Genomic DNA, 20,098 nt, shown 5'->3' on the forward strand with positions numbered 1-20,098 from the left:
ATAAAATTAAATGAAGAGTTATTAACAATTTAAAACTCTCCCTTTACATGTCTAATATTATTTGTTGCTTTGGGGGGTTAGCTTTAAATGGAGTGTTAACATGCCATCTTCCTTGTTTTATTTATAATGTTTTTTCTTGGTTTCTTTTTTACTAAGTTGTTTGTCCTTGTTTTATTTATAATGTGTTTTCTTGCTTTCATTTTTACTAGGTTGTTTGTGCCGATAAAATACATAAGATAAAGTGTTAGATACGTACTTTGATAATGTGAAAAAAATCAAGTTTTATAAAAAACTTGAGATTAGTTATTTTTTATTTTGATATCAATTTGGAATTGGGATTTCCAAATATATGATTTGGTCAAGATTTATATGCACCAAATATTCTTTATCCCAATAAAAATGGAGGGATAAAATCAAACTCTAGACCTAATTATAATGGTTATTTTTCCTATATCTAAAATGTTGACCATTGGCTCTTGTCAAGCATTGAATGGTTTCTCACTCATAGTATTCATATCCTTCTAGTTCTACAATACCTTCACTATAAGGCAATCCTCCTACTAATTATTGCCAAACATCCTCCCAATGACTATAAGTAACCTCAAAATCCTAGAAATAACCTTTACATAATTTTAGCTCCTTTAATTACATTGATTTGAATAATATATTTATATAACTATCATCCCAATAATTTCATTCAAAAGGTCTTATGTTATTTGTTTTAAATGGTTATATTGTCTATGGATGTTATTTGTTTTAAATGGTTAAATTATGATGATTCTTATGTGCATACACCATTCATTATTTGCAGCTCGCTGTGGATTCATGGAGGATAACTGAACAGATGCATGATCAGATCCGTGTGTCGGATCTCCCTCCTCACTCTTAACTTTATCTTAAAATTTTCAGTTGTTACAGGATATTGGTTTTATAGTCAGTTTGCTTATATCCTGTACTTTTTTGTTTCGGACAAGTTAAACTCTGATGGTTTCTATTTCCTGTTTTTCGGATATGTTTTGCTGGAAACAAACTCATAAAAAACAGATCCGTGGGTCGTTTTCCTGTGTTAAAAGGAGGCCCATGTTTTATTTTGTCATTGTTGTTTAAAATCTTTTGACAGAGTTGTCCTTAGTAGGCAACGATTCAGTGCTGAAAGTAAGCGAGGAAGTGCTTATTTCCTTTTGGTTGAACTTGATGATTCAAGGGGGAGTATGACTCTCTCCTTGAGGACTGATGTTGGTCTCAAGATCACAGAAGCTGCTGGAATGTTAACTCATGTGCTTGTAACTTTTTTATTTCTTATAAAAAAGTTCGTTTTTTTTCCTCGGTAAAAAAATACACCATTCATTACTAAGATGGATGTGCTAATATTATGCATGATGATTCTAGAAATGATTGCCATTATTTGCTCCATTAGAAATTTGTTATTTGGCTATTTTCTATTTGTATGCCTAGTAAATCCAATAAAGATTAACATTGTTTACTTAATTCTGAGCCATTTCTTAAATAGAAATAATATTATGCCAACTTCCTCATTTTATTTATTATGTATTTCATTAAAAGTGAGTGCTAAAAAGTTCATAGAAAGAATAATTTGTGTGCACATAAAATTTATAAAGTTTTTCAAAGAAATGATTGGAATATTATTTTAAAATAATTATTGTTATATTCATATAAATCATTTTTACTTAATATTATACAAAGTATATATATATATATATATATATATATATATATATATATATATATATATATATATATATATATATATATAATAATTTTATAAGTGATAACAATCAATATCATAATTTTATTAGCAAATAAATGATATTTTATTCACTTAAATAATTTTATTTTTTTCAAGTACATCGATAATGAGATGGAAGTGTACATATCACCATTAAATATTGATTCTGCAATTCAAAAAAATTGTTATTTTTCTTCTTTTTTTTAATATTAAAATCTTCGTCTTTTAATTTTAAACTCAAATAGTTTAAAAATGAAAAAAAAAAACAATATAATAATTCTTTTTGCAAATAAATTTATTCAATTCACTTGGAAAAAAATATTGCTTTCCAATGTTATGTAAATTGTTCTTTACACAATTTAAGTATCAAAAACTATTCTATACCTATTCTAACAATATATTAAATTTATGTTTTCATTAACAATTTTTTTGTAAGTTTGGGTAGGACTACATCATCATCATGTCTAATATATCATATCAAAAACTATTCTATATCTATTCTATATTAAATTTATGTTTTCATTAACAATTTTTTTGTAAATTTGGGTGGGACTACATCATCATCATGTCTAATATATCATCCAGATCAAGGTAAATAATTTCACATCAAGCAATACCTTAACATAGCATTCGATCATATATCGTGAACCATTTTATTAACAATTTAACTAATACCATACTACAAACTTTTATATTTATATAATTTATTATAAGAAAATATGGTGAAATTGAAATTTTAAATTAACATTTTATATAATTCCACTTTCTTATATCATATGTTATCATAAAATTTGTATACAACATATAAGTTTGTTAAATTATTTTATATAAAATATAAAATTTTCGAGAACATTGAAATCATATTTCCTATATATTAAATGTATTTAAAAAAAATACATATCTAAATACAAAATAATAATGAAAATTGTTAAAATTTTCTAAAAAATTATAATTTTACATATCTAAGAAATTACATTTTTTAATATTTTAAATATATTTAAGATAAAACAGGTTAACATACTAAATAAAAATGAATATTATATATATATATATATATAAGTTACGTATGTGGAACTTAAGCCAATAACCTATAGCAAAAACTGCCTTAACAATGTATCCATTTATAATTAATCCAAGAATCCAAAAACAAATTTAATATTCATATATATACAATTTTCTATATTTGATCATCTTTATTAAAGAATATATAAACTATCATATATTGCAAATGTCCCACCTTTACATAATATAATATATATTCACAAAAATAATATAATCATTTATTTTATTAATTGCCTCTAAATTACTTTTGTTCACACTTGCGGAACAAATTCCTTGTTCATCTCGGGTGACACTTACAAAGTTTGTGCAACCTTGTATCATGATACCAGGAAAAATGATGTATTTCTTTGCTTACAATTTTGATTTGGCCTTAGCAATAAGCTCTCGTCGAAGAATCTTCCCTGAGGCAGACTTGGGTATAGAGTCTACAAAATTGACTCTATGCAACCTTTTAAATGGTGCGACCTATACAACAATAAGCATCAAATTATATTAGGACCTAATTATGATTACCGATAAACACATAATATTAATGTGAAATGCAATTCAAAAATATAAAGACGTGTAACAATAATAAAGGTGCATATGAGTGCATGATGTAATGGTCGGGGTGTTTGGTTTACATGCCCCCGGCCAGTATCAAGTTCTGCCGAGCTGCAGCAGCTTATTTGGGCCATGGTCAGTGATGTATGTACTATGTACAGAATGTATTTGACAATATATAGCTTCTTCAGCGGGGCCCCACCCCCTGAAAAAAATAAAGGCCTTTCTTCTCCAAATGAATTCTGACAAGTGAGCATAACAGTGGTGGCAAGTGAGCATAACAGTGGGCGATATCAGGCACCAAATTCAGGACTTCATAATACCAGGTACTTAATCTTTCTATCAACCTTCTCCATCACAAGTATGCATCATGTACCCAGATTATATTTCCTTCTTCAGCCCAACATTTCGAGGTATACTCATTCAGCTTTACATTTTAGTTTTTTCTTTCTAAAATCTTCATAGTGCTGCCATATCTAGTTCTGTAATTTTCAGTTGATATTTTCCTATACACCATTAAAAATGGAGCCTTCATTGCATAGAATCCAACTTAAAAATATGTTATCATAATAAAATAATTTGCAATGTCATATATATAACAACCACCTTAGAAAATAACTCACAAAACATGATACAGAAAACAAAAACAATATAATTATCAACCAACATATAGCTTACAAAATATGTTAAAAATAACCAACAAAATAAGTTTTAAAAGGATATAACATCCCAAATATGATTAAGAAAAAGTATTTATCCGCATATTATCTTTTTTATTACCTGTTTGGCGACATAATCCATGGCATCTTTTTCCGTCAAAGAGCTTCCAGGGTTACGTACAACATATGCTATTGGAACCTCTCCAGCTTTTAGATCAGGAAGGCTGCAAAAAGGAACTCACCTTTAAAAATGAATCAAGCGATTTACATTTTTCATACCATTACATATTCTTTTGTTTCTCTGAATGCAACTCAAAACATGGAAATAAAACTGCCTATATAAATAAATAGAGTATCACATACGGAATAACTCCAGCATCTGCAATTTGGGGATGTGTCAACAATAAGCCCTCCAACTCAGCAGGGGCAACCTGATGGCAAAATAATCCATTGTGATAGTTAACTTCACATGTCTCTAAAAACCTATTAAAGTATTCATAATAGCATTGGACTTTATTTTTTTTATTTTTTTTTTAAGAAAATCATACTACTAAAAATATTTGTAAGGAACAACTTGCAAATTACCATAAATTCAAATATTTGTAAGGAACAACTTGCAAATTACCATAAATTCTTTGAAGTTCAAATATATATATATATAAAGCACTCCAATTCAGCTGGTAAACCGATGACAAAATACTGTGATAGTGAACTTTACATATCTCTAAAAACCTATTAAAATATTCATTTTAGAGTTGAGTTTTCATAATAATAAAAAAGCATACTATTAAAAATTATTTAGAAGAAACAACTTGAAAATCCCCAAAATTCTAAAATTCAAAAGTGTATATATTAATTAAAAATTGTAAAAGTTCAAAAGTGTGTATATTATTAAAGTTTTAAAAAGTTTATGCAATTAAACACTACATAGACTAACTATATATATTAAAGACTTTACCTGTGTTTCAATATTGATGGTAAAATCTTTTGCCAGTAACAACATAGAAGAAACAACTTGAAAATCCCCAAAATTCAAAAATTCAAAATTGTATATATTAATTAAAAATTGTAAAAGTTCAAAAGTGTGTATATTATTAAAGTTTTAAAAAGTTTATGCAATTAAACACTACATAGACTAACTATATATATTAAAGACTTTACAGGTGTTTCAATATTGATGGTAAAATCTTTTGCCAGTAACAACTTGCAAATCACTGTAAATTTTAAAAGTTCAAAAACTGATAAATATAAATTAAATAATAGCATTCACTTTAATAAAAAGATATAGTATTAAAATATTTGGAAGTAACAACCTGCAAAAACACATAAATTTTTTGAAATTCAAATAAATAAATATATATATATATATATATATATATATTAATTAGTCAATCAAATACTCTAATTCAGCTGGAAAACCTAATGAAAAAATAGTTAATTTATTTATTAATTAAACATTCCAATTCAGCTGGGCAACCTGGTGACAAAATAGTTAACTGTGATAGTGAATTTTACATCTCTCTAAAAAGTTATTAAAATATTCAAATCCCCATAAATTTTAAAAGTTAAAAAGTGTATATATTAATCGCGCATTTTAATTAGATTTTTTTCTCTGAAAATTATGGAAATTTTCGTAAGATTTTGATAAAATCTGGCAGAGATTTTTGTAAAAATCTAGGTTACAGTTATCAAACTTCAAAGTTTTGGGTGTCCCATAAGTTTTTGATGGTGCTAAATCTGTTTCCACCATCAAAAACATGATTCAAAACCTGCTAGTGCAAGATTAAAAAAAAAAAATTGCCCAGATTCCGGCCACTTTTAGCCGTCTAGGCAATTCCTCCCCCTTGATAGACACTTTCTATATTAATTAAAATTTTAAAAAATTTATGCAATTAAACTTTGCATTGACTAAAACCATACATATAAAAAGAGTTCATTGGAGCTATCATTTCGTGGAGGGCAAAGGTTCTTATTGCTCACTTAAGGACCAACTCACATCAACTTCGGTGTGAAACAAGACGGTGGAAAAGGCCTAAAGAAGCTTGGGAAGATCAGGTGTGTACATTTTGCAGGTGGGGTTGTAGAATCAGAAAAACATTTCAATTTGGAATGTGATGCATTCAAAGACATCAGAGAAAGTTAGAAGAATATGTTAGCATCAGTTTCTTGGCAATGTCTTTTTAGCGAGGGGATTGTTGGAAGGTTGGGTCAGTGCATCATCAATTTGAATTAGAAAAGGATTAAATTGCAAAAAGCGAAAAATATGGAACTAATGGTCTCATAGACTATTTTTAGTCTCGTGGACCTTAAAATATCATTTCATTATATATATGTATTATGTATAAGAATTTATACGGTAGTTAAATACTTTACAGGGATTTCAAGATTGACGTTAAAGTCTTTTGCAAGTGACAACTTGCAAATCACTGTAAATTTTAAAAGTTCAAAACCCCGTAAAAATATATAAGATTTTAAAAATAAGTTAATTTTTTTCTAAATATTTTATGATTAAAATGATGTTATAAGTTGGAATTTTATACAAAGTATAATTATATTTATAAGTATGTTTATTTAATTATCAATAATTATTAAATAAATGGTAAAATTTAATCTTTATAAAATATTTATAATAAACATTCACAAATCAAAGATTGAGATTTATCTCCAAAATAATTATGTCTTTTTTTAATTAAATAAGTTCTCTAGTCACTATTTTCAACTGATTCAAATTTTTACCACATAAACTAACATGTCTCCAAAAAATAGAACCCAAATAAAAAAAAATTAAACTTGCTAACTACCACTATAGTCATTTTCTTGATTTTTTTAATCTTCACAACATAATATGAATCATAAAGTAAGTATGTTGATGCTATATTACATAATATGAATCATAAAGTAAGTATGTTGATGCTATATTATAATTGGAGTTCAAAATCATGTCTATATATGCTTTAAAGAGTAGCTAACCTCTTTATATGTATTTCATGATTGCAATTGTTTTATGACTTTAGAATGTTATACATATTTCTTCCGACACAAGTGAGAATGAGTTTCTATTAATTATGTGCCCGGTTGCAGCAAAATACTCGGGGAATTTACATTCTGTTCATAGATACAAACTCTTCCAGAGGAGTTGAAAGAAGAAACTTTGAAATTTTCTGCCAGGCTTTTGCTACATTCCTTCCTAGAGCAAAAACAAACATTGATGCTCCTATAAACTCTGCAATACTGACCGCTTAACGAAATGCATTTACATGGAACAAACATGGGTTACTGAGAGGATCCATGGACATCTTGTCCGAGGGGCCAATTGGGGCACTACTGGCCGTGCTTCTGTTGTCCTCTGAATTTCTCTATTCCTGCAGTTCGACAAGTTGGCGGCACATCCAGTCCATCTCATCTTCTAGCTGGTTAGTTCTGACTTGTTGAATCTGAACTTCCTTTACCAAAGATAGAATTTTCGCTCACTTTGGCTGATTTGTTGACAGAGATCATTGATTTCCTCTTGCCTATCCACTGAGAGGTGTGGTTAGAGGTTACAATGAGTGAGGTTGTCAAAGGCAAAGACGAAAGAAGGAATTCCCTGATTTTCCATTGTGAGCTTAAAGCCAAGTTTTGTACACGATCCCAAAGTGCTCGAATCCGGAGATGAAAGGTGCCAGGTGAGGGCTTTCTGGTCAGCTAGACTCAGAGAAGCACAACACTCGATGAGACAAGAAGGGAGCAAACGAAGATACCTCTAAGAAGTTGACCCAATTGTGAATGATGACAAAAGGACCAGAAATCCTTGACGAGATCCCTTCTTTTCGTTGGAGCTACTTCACTGAGCACGCAAGGCGACAGAGAACATGGTCGAACAAAATTGTGAGCCTTTGCAATTACTATTGACACTGCCTAAACTTTTTCCCTAAAAAAATTTGATTTCTCCGTTGCGTTCTTGGACGAATTGAGCCCATGTTTTGCACAAATGAAGAAGAGCCCAGAGTTTACTGAGAGCAGGGGAACCCCCTGTCTGATCTGAAGGGGGGAGCAAGTCCAGTGAGGATTCCAACTGGCTAAAAAGATGAGCACAAAACCTGAATTAAAGGACTAGAGAAACCACCACATATAGCGCTGGCCACAAGCATTCCCATATGAATAGTTATGGTCCAAATTTTGTAACTTATTCCTGATATCAACCTCCATGAATGTTGTTTGTAATTCAAGGGGTTCTCGTGATTCAAGGAATGTCGCCGACACCAAATTCATATGTATAACCCATATGTTGTCCATCCCACCTGGTACGAACACAGATACAAGAGAGAATAGAAGTCCAAATATTGGTCGTAGCTCGTCTGGTATAAATTCTCCCCTTGCTACATCCATGAAGCCTGCCACCTCATGTGACAGGACATGTAGATGAGTGAGCCTCGAGAGATATTCCAAAGGAGCCAGCTTCGAAGGCATGAAGGGAGGGCTATCCTTGCCATATAATTTGATCAAATTAATTCAGGCCATTATCCATTCATCTTTTCTATTGATGGGGGGATTCAGAGTCTCATTTGAAATATTCATAGAATAACCTTCCATCTGAGGGAGCCTTGACATCACACTGACCCTCTTCCAGTTGAAGCCCCCCAAGATGTCAATAGAAGAGATGTTATGATCTTTGGCCACTTGGGAGGCCTAGGAAGAGTCCATACATCTTAGCGAGATTATTCATTCTTTGACCGAGTCTCCAAGTGAACTTTGTTTTCGGATCTCCATCGGGATTTAAGAGAATCCCTCCCCCTCCCACCACCCCTGGATTCTTTTTCGAGGCTCCATCAAAGAAAATGATCCATTTGTTTTGCCTCATTCGCTAGTCATTAAAGTTTGCATATGAAAGATGAAGCTTCTAGTTCATATTAGCTAGATTATTTGGGAGAGCAAAAGAAGGAAGGTGAGCTAACGGATCCACAAGCAAATCCATCCATTTTCTTTCCTAGCAATCCAAAAGTGGGTCTTGATCTTTTAATTTCATTCTATTCGTTTCCCCACATAAAGAGAGAGCTTTAGCAACAATAATGTTGGGAGGGATTAGGACATTTTTGAAGATCACACTGTTTCTAGAATGCCAAATTTGCCAACAGATGAACTTCAAAAGAGAAGTCTAGATCCATTTAAAACCAGGGTTGCTTGAAAAGTTCAAACATAATTTTTATGCTAGCTTGTAATGAGATTAGAGATATCATTAAGCATATTCAAGCGGACGAATAAGGGACCCACAACAGCTTCCCAAACTTGAAGAGAAAAGGGACATGATAAAAATAAGTGGGGGATTGATTCTTCCTGCAGGAAGCAAAGAGGGCAACACAATGTTCCACTTATCCTTCTCTTTTTGAGACTTTCAGAGGTTAGAATTTTCTTGTGGAGAAGGATCCAATAGAAAGAACTAATTTCGGGTATGGCGTTATTTAACTAGAGCTTTTTCCAAATAGAATATTTTAGAGGGATTTGCTAAGAGAACAATAATTCTTCATAACCTCCTTTGATTGTATACACATGGGATTTCAGGCCCAACTTATCTTCCAGTTGACAGTATGTTGGAGCACAACTAGACAATCTAACTTTGACCATACCTGCGAGGTTGGTAAGGTTGGAGGGGATGTCATCCAGACACCATCCATACTAGAAGCATGCACTATCCCAATTACTTATTTGGGCTAGTGTTGAGATCCCCATATTTGAAAGATGATGTTGCAATGCCCTGAGGAGGGCGATTCAAGATCAAGTCAGACCATAAGTTGATATTAGAACCATTACACTGGGTCCAACTAAGATGGTTATTAATCAATTCAAATGAGGCAAAGATGAGTCTCCAAGCAGGTGAGTGGGTTCTCAAAGAGGAGGGAGGTTCAATTCTGTTTCCAGAGCTGCATCACGAATATTTACTAGAAAGAATTTTGACCCACCAGGAGTCCGTATTTGTTTTCATTTTCTAGGCTAGCTTGGCTCCCATTGCCTGATTCATCAGGGCAGGGTCCCTGATCCCCAAACCTTCATGATCTCTAGGAGCTCGAATAATATTCCAATTGATCAAGTGGAATTTTTTAGAAGAGACTTTGCTTCCTTCCCAAAGAAACTTCTGAATAACCTTCCCCAAAGCCTGCAAGATATATTTAGGCGCCAGTAGAGCAGAGAAGTGGTACCAGGGGATGGATGATAGAATAGATTTAATGAGAACTATGCGGCCAACTAAAGTGAGCCATCCAGCGCCCCGAGATTCAAGTTTGTTTTTATCTTTGAGAGGACAAAAAGTCATGCCTAAGGAGAAAGAGATTTTAATCAAATGGGGATCCCAAGATATTTGAATCTTTCCAATCTTAACTGAGTTGAAGCTAAAGATAGCACCAATTTGGAGATGCTTGACCACCGAAATGTTCCACAAGTAAATCTGCAACTTGGCTGAGTTGGCTAGACCTCTTGTGGTTGCAAGGAAGTGATCTAGGACCAATTTAAATCTTTGTGCAATGGTCGTCGAGGCTCCCCCAAGGAGAATAGATCTCTTCCATTGGAGGGAGGGTTAATTGTTTATTCATGCCTTCAGTGATGAGATGCAAAGTGTGCTCCGACATATAATTTTCAGATTCCTGAAACGAGGGCTCGCGTTGGGAGTAGAGGTTACTGAAGAAAGCAACTACTTCTCCCTTGATTCGATGAAAGTTGCCAACTTTACACCATTTATCATGATTTCCTAGATGTTTTTTTTCCTTCCCGTGTTTTTTTGCTTATTTATGAAAATATTTGGTATTTATGTCCCCTACTTGGAGCCACACACTTCAAGACTTTAGTCTCCAATATTCTTCCTCTTTCAGCAACGCATGATATTTATCAAACAAAATCTTATCCTCTCTTATCATTTCCCCTATTATCGGTTCTTTTTCCAAGGCAGTACGAAGGTGACTGAAAGTATTCTCCATATCATGAATTGCTCTATGTCTATTATAGTTTTTAAGGATCAAGTCTAATTGGGCGATGGTCAGAACCATTCCAAGGGAGAATGGAGGATTTTATGGAGATATTGCAACAGGGAAAGTCATCAAAGATAAGGAATCAATCTAATCTAGCGGCTATATGGTTGGGGCCTACACGCCTATTATTATAGGTATATTTGAATCCAAATAGTTTAATGTCCAACAATTTAGCCTATGACATAAAATCTTCCATTTTCTCTTGAAATGGGTCTCTGAAAGACGATTCCCCCTATTTCTGCCAGCTATTTAGGGTAGTATTGAAGTCCCCCCAAGAATACAAAAAGCCCCAAATTCAATGTTAACAAGGTTGTGGAGAGAGGCCCAACAATCATGTTTTTCTCTAAAATGAACAGGCGTGTAAGCATTGACCATCAAGCATACCTGATTTGAAGTAATATCAAGGAACGAAGCTACAATCCAATGAACATTTGATAAGGAGTTGATGAGGCGAACCTGAGATGGGTCCCAGAGGGTACAGAGGCCTCCTGAAACCCCTCTTGCGGTGACTAGGAGATTCCACTGCATACCACATTTGAAATTGATGTGCTAATATTTCATGTTCCTCTAATTTAGTCTCCTCGAGAACGACGATAGAGGACTTTTCTTTTTATATTAGAGATTTGGCTTTTGATCTCCTTTTTTCAGGCCCCAATCCCCTACAATTCGAGGAGAGAACTATCATTATTTACTTTTGGAGAGGGGGGCCCTACATAGGGCTATGCCTATGCTTCTTTTGGTTCCTTTGCTTCCTACTTCTCCCATTTGGATATGTTTAAGAGTGGGTTGATGTCCTAGTTCTTTTTTCTTTTTCAGTTTGCTCTATCCTTATTTCTTTGTTAGTTTTCCTTCTAGACTGACATGTATGACACTCCTCTGTGGCTTTGTTCGCTTTAGATTTCTAATTTGGTGAGCTAGCAAAAGGGGCCCCAACTGTGCCATCTCTAGGTGACAAGAAGTCTTCCTCTTCTTTTGAAGAATCACCTTGAGTAGCTTTAGAATCTTCCTTGGATCTTGTTGTAGAGATGCCCCTCTATCAAGCCTTGGGGAGCATTTTGATTGGAGGGCGGATATGGATTTGGAAGATCTGAATGTGAGATCTCCCCTTCTTCTGTTTCGTTGGCCAAAGCATCAAATCTATTACCAGTGTTTCCTTGAGAGATAGATTTGCTCGTGCCTTCCCTGATCTTAGCAGAATTGAGCTTGGGGGAGGATGGCCCAGGTTCTTTCGAGGGAGCTTGCTTCTATTGTTGGGAGGAGGGAGGTTGTTTCTTTTGAGGACCCTTCCTTCCTTTGTCCTGTTGCCATTGATTGCTCTATACTCCTTGCTTTTTAGGTTGCTTTGGTTTCTTAGGGCAATTTCTGGCAAAGTGACCATCGGCACAGAAAATCTTGCATTTAAAAGGAAGAGGACCGTAGTCCACCTCTTGAATGTGCGACTGACTATCGAAGGCTTAAAATGATCGCAACAAGAAAACCCTTCTCCAAATCTACCTCTACACAAATTCTAGCACAAGAAAAAGTCCATCACGCGGCTAAGTGTAATCAACATATTTCCCTAGGGCGTTACCAATCTTTCTGAAGGTCGTGTCATTCCAAGATTGAAGAGGAAGAAAGGGCAACTTTACCCAAACCAGCACAACGAAGGGTACATCGTAGTCTGGATTAAAATTAGGACTCCATTGATCCAAGTAAATTCCTTGTGCACCCATAAAATATGGGCCACTTCGAAAGATTTTGTCCTGATTTGATTTTTTCTCAAAGAAGGTGAAGAGGCCCTTGCTGCAGAAGGGCAAATTGACTTCTCCATTGATAAGAGGCTTCTAGTTGTTCAATACCCATTAACACACAGTTCTAGGGGAGGGCCATAGTGCCATGAATTGACCAATAAGTCGTTGATCTGCCACCTAAAGAGCGTGAATTATGGCTTGTGAATTATTGATGAAATGAGATGATGAAGCCTTCTGAAACTTCAAGCCATTTGTGACCACTAAACTAAAATTCGCGATCTCTTAGTTGAGCAAGGAAGCAGAGGCTGGATTGGTCATGGTTGACCACTCGACCAGATCAAGGCCCAACGGGCCAGGGGTTGAATGGAAGAAGAACGCAGGGAAGCAACAAAAGGCTGAAAAAGGAAGAGTTGAACAAAAAGAGTGGGAGGAGCAGCGACAGAGACACTGACCATGCTAGCATGGCTAGGCTTGCGGCAACCAATAGGGTAGCCGAATCGAATCAAGGTGGAGCTCAGGGCCGCAAAGCGAAAAGTTTTAGGAGATTGATAAATTTAATACATATTTAAAATGTCACCTATATCATAACTGAAACTCAAAACCATATATATAAGTTTCAAAGAGTAGATTTTTTTTGCTATGTGGTTCACGGATCCTGGAGATTGGTGACCACTACATCCACAAAATATTTGTACCAAGCAGATCTACCCAAAGAGATTAGTTCTTGTCAGCTCAACCATGGAGCTTGACCCACAGAGTGTTGAGAGAATTGAACCCATGACCTCTCAATAGCAAAGGCACTTTAACAACGAGGACTCAACCAGTTACGCTAATCATCAATGCTTTTCAAGAGTAATATATATATAAGTTTTAAAGAGTAGCTAAACTTTGTTCTAAGTGTTTTACTATTAACATTGTGCTATAACTTTCAAATTTTATACATGTTTAAACCGTAATATATACCATAGTTGGAAAAGGAAACAGGCAATGAATAATCTCTATGAATTTATTGCACCAACTCTGTAATCCATGTCCAATCTTGTCCTATCCTGTTAAACATTTTGGCTTGGTCAAATTATATAAATATATATATATATATATATAGTCTACAAGGGATGTAATTTTTAACATTTTGGCTCAATTAAAGTACATAATAGAAAATTTTAATTTAATTTAATAAACAAAATTAAATTAAATTAAATTATAAAAGTAATGATTATAATTATTAACGGAACATTTTAACTAGGGATAATTACATAAAAATAAAATAATAAAACAAGAAATATAATATAAAATAAAATAGAATAAAAAAATTTATTAAATTAAAATAAAATAACGAATTTACCCTTATGAAAGATTTTGACTCAAGATTTTCACAACCCATGGTTTTGTCTACTGGTATTCTTCTCTAATCTAGCCTATAAAATAAAAAATAAAAAAATAAATCACTCACCGTTTTCACAACCCATGGTTTTTTACCATGGTATTTTTCTATAATGTAACCTATTTAAAGGCATAAAATTCTAATGAATTTTCCACAAATAAAAATAACCAATTGTCAGTGTGTTGTGCCAAAAATAAAATAAAAAGAGTTATTTTATCTTTATCCTGTTTCAATGATTTTGATTCATGTATCTATAGTCTTTATGTCTGAAAAATTAGGCTTTATTTTTGTATCAAATTATATTATAGGAAAAGTGTTTAATTTTTTTTATGGAATACGGTGTTTATGTATCTATATTCCTTATGTTTGAAAATTCAGGCATTACGTTTGTATAATTATTGTTGTCCTCCACCATGAGAATTTTTTATAGGCAACCAATCATCAATTTGTTGTGCCAAATTTGAGATTTGAATCCTTTTGTGTGAGAGCTACATATAGAAACAAAAGATTCATGAAGTGATTCAGGAATTAGGACTTTGATTTGTCAATATCAAAGGTGGCTATTATTGGTAGAGGTAAGCCTTCACTTGCAGAACACCAAAATAGGCTTTATTTTTGTATCGGAGTGTCTTTTAGGCAGATTTAAAAAAAAAAAAAGGAAAAAATTAATATTTTTTTAAGTTATAATTACTTAATTTAAAAATAAAAATTAAAAAAAGAGTTATTTTTTGAGAACACAAAAATAGGCTTTATTTTGTATCATGTCTTATAGGTGAAGTTTAAAAAAAAAATAGGGAAAAAATTGAAAACTTTTTACGTTATAATTTCTTAATTTAAAAATAAAAACAAAAACCAGAGTTATTTTCTTTTTCTTTTTATTTTTCTTTTAAATCATCATCATCTTCTTCTTTTTCTTTTCTTTTCTTTTTTTTCTATGAGGAAATATCTAAGTAGATCCACCCAAAGGGATAGAGAGGTGTTTTAGCTACTGAAACTCGATCAATTGAGCTAACCCTTGGGGTTATATTATATTTTAAATCTTTTGCGAATGATTTGTGTAAATAAAAGAAAAATCTCAGACCAAAAATACCTTTATTTATTGTTGTCCTCTGGCATGAGAGTGTTTTTATGAAAGTGTATTAACTTCTTCCTTTAAAACTTTGTGAATGGGCCTTATGTATAAAAAGTTAGGCTTTATTTTTGTATGTCTTATAGGCAAAGTTTAAAAAAAGAAGATTAGGGAATACCATTTTAATGATTTTGATTCATGTATTTATATTCTTAATGTCTAAAAATTTATGCTTTATTTTTGCATAATTATCTATTATGTAAACTAGCACAGATCCATCTTAATTCTGGACCTATCAAGCACAAAGAGAGATCAAATTCCTCCTCAAGTTCAATCTTTAAATCTCTTTTTGGTGTGCAAAACTTGAGGAGAGGTTTGCACTTCTAGAGATTTGATCTCTCGGTGCTTGATAGATCTAGAGTTAAGATGAATCTATGTCAATAAATAGATCCACAGAGATTAAATAGATTTTGAAAAAGTTAAAAAACAAAAATATATATTAAAAAGAAAAATAATATAAAATTAAAGATAATGAAAAAAAATTATAAAATAATAAGAAAGTGAAAGAAAAATAATAATAAATTAATAGAATAAAACAAATCAATATATAAAACAATAAAACCAAATTAATAAAATAAAATTTATTAAAAAAGAAAACCATTTAGGAGAAAAAATCAAAATTAAAGAAATTAAAAAAGAATGAAAGAAAGAATTAGAAAGACGAGGAAGAAATAAACAATTACATGCAGATAAAGGAATGAGAATAAAAAGTTAGTAAAATTAATTATGATTTAATTTTGGTTTTTTTCTTCCATAGTATTATTTTTCTTTTTCTAGTTATCTTTTTTTTTTAAATGCTTTTTTTTAATTTGTTTGCCTTTAATTTACCTATACCCCGTAGATAGGCTATACAAGCAATGACAGCAAATCCTATCACCAACTTTGGCCTCTGGAGTTTTGGTGTTTGGAATAGATTTGCAAGTAAAATACTACTTTAATGTTTTTTCTCCTTTCAATTTTTTTTTGTGTTTTGGGCTTGGTTTATGTTTTTTAATCAGTTTACTCTAAGTTTAAGTTTATTTTTTATTATTGTTTTTTTTTATGGTAAAGTTATAATTTTTGTTATTAAATTTATACTTAGTATCATTGAACTTAGTAAAGAATACAATTGATCTTATTTCCTGATTTGAAATTGCTCCAATTGATGAACCACTTGCATCACAGTTCACTTAAAACACCTTATTAAAATCTAGAAGCACCAAAACTAGCTATTTAGTTACCTTCATCTTCAAGTTTTTCAAATAATTTCATGGCTATTGTTGTCCATTGGACAATGTCTTTCTTCATAAATTTTGCAAGTGGTGCATAAATCTCACTAAAAATTTGGTTAAATTTCCTATGGAAGCTTTCTAAACCATAAAAGCTTCTCACGCACTTAAATGTTGGCCAATCCAAGATGGCCTTTACCTTCTTGGGATCCATCTTCAAGATTTCCTTAGAAATTACAAATCCCAAGTACACTAACTACTCCTTAAGAAATGTACACTTTTTCAAATTTATTACAATTTTTTTTCTCTTCTCTCAACCACTATAACATCTTTTTCACATCCTCCAGGTGTTCTTCCTATTAATTTTTTGGGCTAGATTGTTCTATGTTGTGGATAACTGCATTTTTATACTTTTTCAACAATTTACACATGACATTCACCCCATAACATCATATCACCATTAGCAATTATGCAGGGAGAACAATAACATCAACAATACAATGGAACAGTAAGGAACAAAAGAAGAAAAGCATACACAACAAAGACACCAGGATTTAGGTTAGAGACTAGGAAAAAACCGCACGAGGGGGGAAACCCAACCAAATTCTTCTTCTTAGATATTCATCAAATGTTCAACTAAGATACAATGTACAAATATCATGAGACATAAGTCTTCCATCATCAATCACATTAGACCACCTAGGGCCAACCCTGGATCATTCATGATACTCATAAAATAGTAGCAGATATACTTATCAAGGAGGCATTCATGAGACTTCTAATAGGGTTGCCTCCATATCACTGAAGGTAGCATATATCTCTATCACGATCATTGTCATCACAATCGTAAGAATCATTATCTTGCATCACTATCAAGAGGACAAGTTTGACTAACATACTTCAATGTCATACCATAACCAAATGAGAACTGACATACATCTATGTCAAGTCACAATCATATATCATTGTCCACAGGTCTTTGTCATACATCAAGATCAAGAGAACATTCCAACATACTTTACTAAAGATATATCATCAGATTGAAAATATCATTATCATGTAAGCACTAAAGTCACAATTATACTTCACTGTCATAAGGACATAAGGCACTGCTATACTTCACTGTCATAAACACATAAGGCATTGTTATACTTCATTGTCATAAACTCATAAGGCACTACCATACTTCATTGTCATAAGCATATAAGGAATTGCTATACTCATTGTTATAAACACATAAGGCACTGTTATACTCATTGTTATGAGATCAAGAATTACAACCCCATCATAAGATCAAGAATCACCGCCATGCTTCTCTCTCGAACAAGTATCAATACCATTCATCACTGTCAAAAATCAATCATACATTTCAAGGATTGTTGCCATTCATCACTATTGTAGGCACAAATACTACTTCCATTCATCATGGTTAGGCACAAAGACTACTTCCATTTATCATTGTCATAAGCACAATACTTAGGGCACAATAATTTGCCTACTTAATTGAAATAAGTTTGCCCTAAGCCTCCAAATAGAGCAGACCCCATCACCTAGCAAATCTTCCAATCACAAAGACAAACTACTTACCTCTTCAAGACGTCTTCCTGGCAACCTTGAAATCAATCGAAAATAAGCACAAATCTCTTGACTAAATTGTGTCATGCGTCACATACTTCTGCGACTAGGGTTTTCTCAAACATATTAGTCTTGCATTAACCTTCTTTCAGCCCTTGAACTTGTTGTGTTGGACCCTTAAGGCATGCGACCTTACTCCTACTCTTTACCATCCCTCATGACACTCTAAGATAGTCCTCTATTAGGTGTTTCAGACCTCCAAAAGGTACAATACCTTTGTGGCTAGATTTCAAAAAATTAACAACAAAATGTGCCCATAAATCTGCTCTTCCATATGATCAACATTCTACTAAACTCGACCTAGATCATTCACTAGAAAAAGACACCAAGATAGACCTCTCCACTTTGGCTAGACTTGATAAGGTTGTGACTGCCTTAGAAACTATCTCTCCAAAGATGTGTTGCAATTGTGTGTGTTAATGAGCTTCCAAGGCCTCTAATTTATACAATTTGGTAGAGGATGCAAGGGGTGCCTTTGGAGTCAAAATGATCCATCAATTTGGTAAAGCTGACTTTTTGAAAACCCTTTCAATTTACACTTAAGTATATTTAAATAGATTTACAAATTACATTGACAATTGCTTGCCCAAGTAAAGTTGTCACATTAAAGAGGAGTGCCAAGAACACATCAATAATAATATTTTCCTTTAACCAATTTGAATTCTTCCTTAGGGCAAGATGGGCTTCTTTTGGGGCAATTGGATTTCTCTTGGGGAGATTCATCCCTAAGTTGCCAATTTTCAACATTCCCTCTTAGCTAGGGAGGAATTTCCATCTATATCAAAAGTCTCATCTCAAATGTACATGTCTCATCATCATTGCATCATATCTCATCTCGTCTTAAATCTCATCTCATATCTGCAAAACAATGATGTCCCGATCTAAAGAAAAAGAAGAATCATCATAGGGGAGATCAATTTACGACTAGGGTAAAGATCCTCCAAAGCCTATATCCACTAGTTGATCCTCATGGACCATAGGGGATATCAGTTTACCACAAGTGGTAAAGATCCTCCATACCCTATGTCATATCCATCATGATCCTCAGTGATCAAGTGGTTGAACACATGCATCCTCGAGTTAGGGAGATCAATTTACCAAACGCGTCTGCCATAGATAACTATTCTCTATACCAAAGTCTCCTCATTCATTGGCGAGATGAGCAGCAATCCCAACAAGCCCAACTTGTGGGTAGGATGCATGCTGGGGTATGTACTCGATCAAGACCTGGACTTGACTAGGGAAGATCAGCTTATCAAAATGACTAAGATCCTCCAAACCCTATAGCTCCAATGAGTACCCCACGCCCCCAGGAGCTTAGTGTTTGTGATTAGCCGGGATCCCTTCCCAAAAGGAATGCTTTCTCCACAACTCCAAGCTGCTCTTTGAAGATCAAGAACTTCCCTTTCAACAAAGGCTTGGTGAGAATGTCAACAACCTGCTCATCAATTGAAGCCTCAAAGCTTCAATTATGCAATAAATTACTGTTGAACATTGCTCCTTCTGTGTTAGAGCCTCATCGCTTCCTCTGTGTTAGAGCCTCATTGCTCCATTAGTGGCACCATATCTAACTGAACAACCACTTTTTCACTGAGTGCAATGGAAGTTTGCTACCTACTCATCTAGGAAATCAAAGCAATACCCATATCGGAGCAACAATTCAATGTGTTCTTTCTAATCACAACACTCTTGGTTCATTTGGCATAAGCATATCTCTTCAAGCACAACATTGTCTCAATTCATGATTGACTATAGGTATCTCAATATACATGTCCAAGCTCTATCTAGCTCAGAGTACACGCTACAAAGGAAGGATCCATATGGTTGCCTGCTCATCGTGGGATCCATCAAATCTGAATCTGAAGAGGAATCTCTCAACTAGTGTAATCCATCATGTCAAGTCCTTGACAACATACTTCTTTTAACAAGGAAGTCCTCATCATTTCTCTATTACACTTGTAATCTCAATAAGTGGATTTCCCGGGCTCAGAGATCAACTCCCTTTC

General features: G+C 33.3%; 1 protein-coding gene across 1 annotated transcript in view; it reads right to left on the reverse strand.

Annotated features, from left to right (window-relative positions):
- Window positions 1–3,015: 3,015 nt before the first annotated feature.
- The window catches only part of LOC149216773 (putative CoA ligase CCL7), a 123,347-nt gene continuing 106,264 nt past the window's right edge, over window positions 3,016–20,098 (reverse strand). The window contains exons 4-6 of the mRNA XM_089392843.1: window positions 4,375–4,442; window positions 4,133–4,235; window positions 3,016–3,274 (exon numbers count right to left, since the gene is read on the reverse strand). Of these exons, the coding sequence (XP_089248969.1) occupies window positions 3,161–3,274; window positions 4,133–4,235; window positions 4,375–4,442 (285 nt within the window). The 3' untranslated portion in view covers window positions 3,016–3,160. The remainder of the gene's footprint in view (window positions 3,275–4,132; window positions 4,236–4,374; window positions 4,443–20,098) is intronic.

The sequence above is a fragment of the Pinus tabuliformis genome, chromosome 1_1 (genome assembly GCF_031772625.1).
Source record: "Pinus tabuliformis cultivar Carrire ecotype Pingquan chromosome 1_1, CPIR1, whole genome shotgun sequence".
In the NCBI taxonomy this organism is placed as follows: Eukaryota; Viridiplantae; Streptophyta; class Pinopsida; order Pinales; family Pinaceae; genus Pinus; species Pinus tabuliformis.